This window comes from Musa acuminata, chromosome BXJ1-10 (assembly GCF_036884655.1).
Source record: "Musa acuminata AAA Group cultivar baxijiao chromosome BXJ1-10, Cavendish_Baxijiao_AAA, whole genome shotgun sequence".
Classification (NCBI taxonomy): Eukaryota; Viridiplantae; Streptophyta; class Magnoliopsida; order Zingiberales; family Musaceae; genus Musa; species Musa acuminata.
The window spans coordinates 16,852,518-16,861,441 of record NC_088336.1 but is presented as its reverse complement, the minus strand read 5'-3'; the positions used below and the strand labels follow the sequence as shown (position 1 = coordinate 16,861,441).

Genomic DNA, 8,924 nt, shown 5'->3' with positions numbered 1-8,924 from the left:
TTTCTTTTCTTTTCTTTTTTTTGTTCCCCTTTGGTTACCATCGAGTACCACTAACCTCAAAACCTTAGTTAGGAGGATCACATCAGTGCTTTGCCTAACCCGATAAAGGGAAACTGAAAGGTTGCAAGCAAATGTTGCAGCATCCGAAGGTGATGATGATCTGATGTCAAAATGAGGCAGGAGGGAAGGAAACAGAGACCTTATTTATTGGACTGTACGTGCAACTTGACATGGCAGCTACATTTGGCTCTGCCTTTCAGGTGGGTGGTGGATCATCTGGATCACGTGACACTGATAAAAAGTGTTTTTACATAACGAGGGAAGAAGAAGTGAAAGCAAGGAGGAAGAAGACTTACTTGGTCGTCGTCTACTTCAAAAAGAACAGCAGCACCACAGATTTACAACAGAGGGACAAAGTTGCTTACCGGTAGGACCAGACTGCCACGTTGCAGTGTCCCACTACACTAACATTGAAACGAGTAGTGGACCCACTCGCTTGGGTCATTTCTCTTTTGCTTGCAGCAGATTCACCCTTACTTTAAAAAGTGTGAAAAAAATTATATTCTTTTTCACTTGGTTTAGGGAAAAAAGATTATATATCACTAAGGATGGTTTAGTGAAGATTACATATCATTTAAAGTGAAAAAGAATATATATATATATCACTTAGAATTTTTATCAGTTTAGTGAAGAAAGTGTGAAGATCAACAATTGGTTTAGGGAAAAAAGATTTTTTAACTCTACTTGTTGAATAGATGTAATATAAAAAACATATTATTTTCAAAGATTATAAATAATATAATATTTCATTCGTACATCAGAAATATGCTCTTATGTATCTAAGAGTGATATCTCTTAACACAAATTTTTTATCTTCAAAAAGTATTAGGAAATTACAATCAGTGTTCAAAGGGATAATGAGAAATATATCTCTTTAACACAAATTTATGTTTTACATTTAATGTCCTTCATCTCCATTTGCAAAATCTAATGTTGTTCTTACATTCACACCAACTGCATCTCATAGATCTTTCCGGATATGACTCTAAACAAGTCTTCCGTATCTTCAACTTAGACTATTATAATCTATAGTAAAAAAAAATATATCATCTTCACTAAAAAAATTTTGAAATATAAATTACCATAATTATAGCTTTGATACCATATGAAGAAATAAAAATATCATTTGCAAGTATTATCATATACTACTAATATAAGATCAAACCAAACAGAAAAAGAAGGAATCATAGTGAAAAAAATAAAAAATTACATTGAACTTCTTATAACTAATTTATTTTTTTAAAAGAAAATCCTAATTTTTTTTAATTAATAATACTTTAAATCTTAAAAAAAAAAAAGAAAAACATAATAACTCACCGAAGTTATTCATGGACAGTACAAGACGTCTGTCTCACATAGCTTCAGCTTAATTTGGTTGGTTTATCTTATCAGACGCTCCTCCGATCACCGTCCAACGTGACTGACTCGGATCAACTTCGCCACCTTTCAGTCGCATGGATTTACGCGTCGAGTATCTCCACCGACCCCAAGAAATCCGACACCTCCGGCGCAGGGATTGCAGTCGCATGGATTTACGCGTCGAGCGCTCCACCGACCCCGAGAAATCCAACACCTCTGGCGCAGGGATCGCGACGGCGAGCTCCAACGGCTAGTGACTCGGAACGAACACTCAAAAGAGAGCATGACATGTCGTCGTCATCTCAGAAGCAGAGAATTCTGACGACGAGGACGGTGCACAGAATCGTACTGGAAAATTGTCATAAAGTGGGATTGAGACACGCAGCAGCATCTGTTGCTGCGACAACAAAGCACTCTGCTTTGAGAAAAGAAATCCCACCGAGGGAAGCAGACTGCTTTCCTTCCTTTCCATGATTACTGCTCTCTCCCACCGCCGTACCCGCGCGATTCCTACACCCAGCGAACGTAATTTAATTTAGGACACAATCATTATCTTCTGCATGGCTTTCTGCTTCCCCACCACCACGTTCTACGTTTCCGTCGTCGGCTGGCTGTACTTTCTTGTCCCTGTACAGTGAGGGGTTGGGTTGATGTGACGAGGGAAGGATGATAAAAGAAAGGCCTTACTATTTTATTTTCTCCACTAAAATAGTCAAAATGAAGATACATAATAAATACAGGGAGGGTGCTAAGTAAGTCACGCCGGCCCCGCTCCACACTCTACCGCTGTTTTCTGTCCTTGTCTTCCGACCTTTTGCTTTGCCTTTCGTTGGCGAAATCGAAGTGCATCATCAGAAACATACTTCGTCGACAAGTAGTTGAAGAGCGTGAGGGAGAGGGAGGACGGGAGGAGCAGAAGAAGAAGAACAATAACAACAACAACAAGTAGAAGAAGAAGAAGAGGAACAAAGGGGCAGCGGCGGCGGAGGAGGAGGCGATGAAAGGCTTCGTGGCCGTCTCCACCATTCCGTCGGTGAAGCGACGGTGGCGCGCGCCCGCCTCGGCGGTGCTCGTCCTCGTCTTATTCTCTCTCCTCGTTCCACTCGCCTTCCTCCTCGGCCTCCACAACCGCTTCCCCTCTGGTGAGTCGCCCACTTCACTCCTTTCTTCTCTCTCTCTCTCTCTCTCTCTCTCTCTCTCTCTCTCTCTCTCTCTCTCTCTCTCTCTCTCTCCTGCCATCTTCAGACCCTAAGACTCTTCGCGGGATGCCGCTCCGTTGTGTTGTCGCGGTGGAGTGGCGGGAGAGGGTCGATTGATCTGCATTGGGGCTGTGGCGCTTGGATCTTTGTCTTTGCTGGTGGATTTGGTTCGCGATGGGAAAGGATTTTACGGTTTTGGTTTATCGAATTGGGGAATTAAGTTGGATGGCGATCGAACTGCACGTCGACCGTTTTTGGTACTATTACTATTGTAATGCCATTGCAGCTTTTTCATCTCTGTCGCTTTTTGTTACTTTGTGCAGGTTATGATCGCCTGCCTTCGGTAAGCTTCTCTCCGGAATATAAAAGACTCGATTATTCTCAGGTTGATGGTTATCGTTCGGCAAATGGTGAATGTTTGTAATTGTCATTGGCCACACAGGAAACTAGCTTTCCGAAATTTGGTCATCTGGATGGTGTTGGTACTTCTTCTTCCAAGGTTAATTGATCTCTCACCATTTTACTACTTCACTTGGTAGAGACATACCACTATACTTTCTTCAACTTGTTTCTGTTCAACTTGTATCAGGGTGATGGGTCAAGGATCGAGAATCGCGTCAAAAGATTTGGACCCATGTTCTCAAAGGTTGCTTTTGGCTTTCTAGAAATGTTTATAAACCACTGGCGTGGTGGTTTTCCTTTTTCAGTGGGAAGTTCTATATCTGATGAACTTGATAATGCAAGATTCAACTGCTAACTGTTAGGCCTTAATGTACTTTTTCTTTTTTCAAGCTTGAGCTTAGAACTAAGCATTAATGGTGACATTCGTAACTTAATCATCTATCTTCCGAAACAAATGTTGAGCAGTTGTTGTAATGCATGCGCTTCATTTGTTAACTACCTGTGTGGCAGGCCAACATATTTTTTTTGTTCTGTGAAATTGGCCCAGAGTTACGGGTCCAGAAAGATCTCAGACACCATTGAACCATACTCTGTTCCTGATGTTGCAGATTCCTGGACAGTCTTTCGATTGGAAAGTTGATTGGGTCATATTTTATTGCTTTGAACCTAATCTTGATCATATTTTATTGCTTTCAATTCATGAACCTAATTATTAAGGACTCCCGATGTCTTATCTTGATTTTGTGAGCCAGAGTCGATAAAACACAGTTGTATACTGTTAATGTGCTTCTATATTTACTTCTGATAGTGATCATTTTGTATTCTCTTGAAAATTCATCATTTCTCATGCTGATGGGATAGTGTAGGTTAAACTCCTGTTTTGGCTTCTCATTATGCTTGCTTCCCATTATTCTACTTGAACAAAAGCCCTTTAAAGTTTTATCTAGGTGTTCTCGGTTATCTAATCTGCAATTTATTGAGTCATCTTAGCCATCTGCGTAATCTGTAAGATGAATTGCAGCTGCGTGCTACTAGAATCTTTCGAGTCCTTGATATGAATTGATATTTTTGATATCATCAATATTTGGGCTCATTGGATTTTTCTTAAAAGCAGCTATGCCTCTGTTTTTGTCAGGATGTTACTGGGAACCACATCTCCAAAACTGGTGACCTCTTGAACAAGAAACCTGTCATAAGCGCCACTGAGAAACTGATTGTGGCAGGGAAGGATTTTAGTTCCAACTCACAAGCAATGGACATGACTTCTCCCTCTGAATTACAGAACACTATTACCTACTATAAACAAGAAGTCATCATTTCGCACCCAAAAGGTATGCAGCATTAAATACCGCAGGGTTTTCTTTGTGAAGTTGCCTTAGTCATTTTCAGGAGGTACCGAGGTAGTATAAATAAAAATTTAGAATTTGGTGCATAAAAACTGCAAAACTTATTTGAACCCTTGAGGTATTGTTTTGAGAATTTGAGTGTAGAAGTGCACCTTGGGCAGGTGGTTGGCAATCTTTTTTCTTAAGAATTGAAGGCTTTTCTTGTGAAGTTGCTTTAGACATATTCAGAAGGCAATGTAAGTAGAAATTTAGGAATTTTGAATTTGATGAATAAGAACTGCAAAACTTATCTGAACCCTTGAGGTATTTTTTTGAGGATTTGAGTGGGCAAGTGCACCTTGGGCAGGTGGTTACCGATCTTTTTTCTTAAGATATATGATTGAAACTTAAGGATGGTTGCTGCAAGAGAACAGATCCAGTAACAAGAGACTCTTTAACTATGCTAAATATTCATGATCTTTTCTATGGATCAGGCAATAATTGTAGACAAATGTGCCAGCTGAAACAAGAGTTTTCTGTTTCTTGGTCATGCAAATTTATAAGACAGTGATTTATTGGCCTAAACTCTAACGTATTGGTTGTTCCATGTACACTAGTTGTGTAATAGTTCATCAGGAAATTTTATGTTTTTTTACTTTATGCTTTGCTTTTCTTGCGCCTATTTATTATTCTAAGGCTATTGACTAATCCAAAATATTTATTTTCTGCAGTTCTGCCTGTACCACGAGCAGTTCCATCAGAATCACTTTTAAATTTGCGTACAAAGGTTAGTTGAGAAAACAAATCATTATGTTCACATGAGTTAATTGCATTATTCTGAGAAATTGAAATGAGGTTTACGATACTTATGATGGCACATACGTTTCATCTATCTACTGAAGTCTCTCTTTCGCAATACCAGTAAATTAAATTCTTCGCATATATTATAAATTAACTGGCACTACGAGAGTTTAATGACATGCTATTTCACTAAAATCAATCTAAACAAGCAACCATTTATCTTGTCCATTATTTTGCATTCTGGTGCTTTCTGTATGACTCAGATTCTCCCCACAGCATGGTACCTGGGATGACAAGAAGAGTGATGCTGAAGGTGGATGTCGTGAGGAAACCAGGAAATATTGTCAGCTTGAATTCGGGAGCTATTGTCTATGGTCCACAGAGCATAAAGCAGTGTTGAAGGATTCTGCTGTGAAGAAACTCAAAGATCAGCTTTTTGTTGCTAGAGCTTACTATCCAAGCATTGCAAAACTTCATGGACAACAAAAGTTATCACGTGATCTAAAGCAGAATATACAAGATCATGAACGCATGCTTAGTGTAGTCACTGTGGATGCTGACCTTCCAAAATTGTAAGTGTTTTTGGTAATGTGTTGATGTTTTAACCTTTTTATTTGTTAAATTTTGCATATGCTCTTTGGATTTTCCATATAACTTTCAAATTTCTGTGTTTGTATTTACCATATGTTGATATTAAAAAAGATATAATGAATCCAAGTTCTCAATTATGTCTGACTCAAGGACTCGTCTGCTTGCCATTGACCCTGTTTTCATGTGTCTGGCAAGGCATGCTCAAACTGAGTGTGGCAAGCATGGTCTTCTCTTAATATCTCTTCAGTATCGATCTCAGCTTTCCATCACCATAAATATTAGTTTTTATATTTAGCCATAATATGAATCGCTGCATGTGCTTTGTGTGAGTTAGCTTTAAATATATTAAGGGACCAGCTTTAATATGTTACCACCTCAATAAATTGAATGGAATTTTGGGGAAACATATTTCCTAGTTGTTGAACTTTGACCAGGTTTATTCAAATTTCCTCTTGTTTGCTCGTTGGAAAAAGCCTAATTCGTCTCAAAAAGATGAAATATAATAGCTTTGAAAGCATGAGTTGAATCCTCTTGTTAGGATTATCTTTTTACCCTTAACTAGTCTCTAAATAGTGAGTTCACATCTACCCTTATTATCGCTAGTGTCCCTTTGCACATGAAATCACTTTTAAGTAGTATCTGCTATTGGGCTGGTCTTAGTGGAATTATAGAAAAGACCCCCCAGATAGGTGGATGTTATGGTTTCATGCTGTAGAAAAAAAAAATCGTAGCAAAGATGAAAGAACAATGTCAGAATTTGAATTCATTAAAATTGTTGTTGTTGCTTTTAGGTTTTATTGATCTAGACAGTAAAAAATATAGTATTAGAATTTGCTTCTATTAACTGAATATGGGATCTGTGGACAAAAGATCTGCAGGTAATCTGTTATTCTCAATGAATTGGCATTGCAGCTCTAGCCCTGCAAGCATAATAGTTTCAAGGATGCTATAAATAGCATCTATGATCTTCTTTAACTTGCTACTGATTCCTTAGAGAATTAATAGCAGCTTGTCTTCTCTTTCAGTGTGGAAAACAAGATACAGAAGATGGAGCAGACAATTGCAAGAGCTAAAGGGTGCACTGTAAATTGCAACAATATTGACAAGAAACTAAGGCAAATATTGGATCTTACCGAGGATGAAGCTACTTTTCATATGAAACAAAGCGCATTCCTCTATCACCTTAGTGTTCAGACCATGCCCAAAAGTCTTCATTGCTTGTCCATGAGATTGACAGTAGAGTTCTTTCAATCGTTTTCGATGGATACCAAGAAGTCCCATCATAATAGACTTGACAGCCCAAAATTGATGCATTTTGTTATTTTCTCTAAAAATATTATTGCAGCTGCAGTTACTATCAATTCAACAATAATGAACTCTGAGGTGCGTATAACTTATCTTCATAGCAGGGGAAAATACTATATAAGCTACTTGATGTTCTAGCTCTTATGACTTTTCTGTTGATGTTGCAATAGGTCAATCAAAATATGGTCTTTAATGTTGTAACGGATGCACAAAATTATTATGCGATGAAGATCTGGTTTGACAGAAATTCTTACAAAGCGGCAACCGTTCTTGTCATCAATTTTGAAGAACTTAATCTGAAATACCTTCATATAACTGGCCTGGAAAAGCTATCAATGTCTGAGGAATTTCGTGTTTCTGTTCATAAAACTGATCAATTAGCTGCACATATGAGTACAGAATACATGGCAGTTTTTGGTCACTCTCACTTTCTTCTTCCAGATATGTTCAAGAATCTGAAGAAGGTGGTGGTTTTGGATGATGATGTGGTTGTTCAGCGTGATTTATCACCACTATGGGACCTTAACTTGGAAGGAAAAGTTAATGGTGCTGTTGAGTTCTGTGGATTGAGACTGGGTCAACTCAAAAAATTTCTGGGCAGAAACAGCTATGACGCAAAATCTTGTGTTTGGATGTCAGGACTGAATATTATTGACTTGAAGAAGTGGAGGGAGCATAATGTTACAGGGACATACTTTCAACTCCTCCAAAGCGTAAGTGATACAGCCTTTAATCTGCCTTTTCATCTGTATTGAGTTTTTCTTTTACCATTCCAACCCGTTTAAGGACGTAAATCCAGAAGTTCTTTTTTTTGTATCTAAAGTTTAGTATTTGGTTGATGTTTGATATGCTTTATGCATTTGAAATGACAAAAGCAGGATAGAATGTTCTTCACACAATCTGAGGCGGTCATGATCGTATCGGTTTACAAGTACTTGCATCGATTGTGTTATTTTTCACTTTTATCACCTGATTTGCTGATTGTATCATTTCACCTAAATACATTTTGGATTCCTCTCAGAAACCTATGTAATTCTGTTTACAAATAACTTGTTTTCTTATCATTTAGTGGATGATTTATACATTCAGTGAACCAATTTGCCAGACTAACAGCTAACAAAATGCACTGTCCATTACAGTTCCAGCAGACAAAGAATGAGGTGTCTCTTAGAGCTGCAGCCCTGCCAGCAAGCTTACTCGCATTTAGGAATCTCATATATCCCCTCGGCGAAAGGTGGTCTTTACCAGGGCTTGGTCACAACTATGGTGTCAATGCAGATTCTATGAAGAGTGCTGTATCGTTGCACTACAATGGCAACATGAAACCTTGGCTTGATCTTGGTGTTCCGAAATACAAAACATACTGGAGGAAATTTCTTACGCAGGATGAGAAGTTCATGGATGAATGCAATGTAAATCCATAGCCGTCGAAAGCATCGTCTATATGAAGTTTTGGTACGTCCGGGACAGGACAGTTCGCTGGATACGTTTTCTGTCATTTGATACCTGTGGAATTTTTCTCAACACACTGAATGGATGGGATATAACACAATGTTAGGTTTCAGAAGAGAGCTCGTCGTTGAGCTGTCGCCGGATGAGCTGAAGATCCTGAAACTTGTTCGTCTGATGCTCGCCATTCAATTTTCAGTTGCTGAACTGGAGAAAAGATCTTGATAGAACATAAGATTACAGAAGATGATTCGAGTATGGAGGTTAGCTTTGTCGCTCATCTTTCTGCTACGTTTGGTTTGACAACTTGAATTAGACTGGTATCCACTTGGATTGTAGAGCAGTGCAGATTCTTTTCCTTCTCTACTATCAGTCCTTGTTTTTGTTGCCTTCTCAAACAAGTGTATACGGAAAATTTTTGTTCCACTTTATT

General features: G+C 38.5%; 1 protein-coding gene across 1 annotated transcript; it reads left to right on the top strand.

Moving 5' to 3' along the window:
- Nucleotides 1–2,276: 2,276 nt before the first annotated feature.
- LOC135595249 (probable galacturonosyltransferase 7) lies at nucleotides 2,277–8,897 on the top strand. The gene is made up of 10 exons (XM_065085920.1): nucleotides 2,277–2,561; nucleotides 2,942–2,961; nucleotides 3,061–3,117; nucleotides 3,208–3,264; nucleotides 4,156–4,351; nucleotides 5,077–5,132; nucleotides 5,423–5,718; nucleotides 6,763–7,120; nucleotides 7,213–7,755; nucleotides 8,182–8,897. Exons 1-10 carry the CDS (start codon nucleotides 2,417–2,419, stop codon nucleotides 8,464–8,466), a joined length of 2,013 nt encoding a protein of 670 aa, XP_064941992.1. The 5' UTR covers nucleotides 2,277–2,416; the 3' UTR covers nucleotides 8,467–8,897.
- The last annotated feature ends 27 nt before the right edge of the window (nucleotides 8,898–8,924 follow it).

Coding starts and splice junctions, on each gene's coding strand:
- LOC135595249 (XM_065085920.1), top strand. CDS start 2,417: ATGAAAGGCTTCGTGGCCGTCTCCACCATTCCGTCGGTGAAGCGACGG. Junction 2,962..3,060: donor GTTATGATCGCCTGCCTTCG/GTAAGCTTCTCT, acceptor TTGGCCACACAG/GAAACTAGCTTTCCGAAATT. Junction 7,756..8,181: donor ACTTTCAACTCCTCCAAAGC/GTAAGTGATACA, acceptor TGTCCATTACAG/TTCCAGCAGACAAAGAATGA.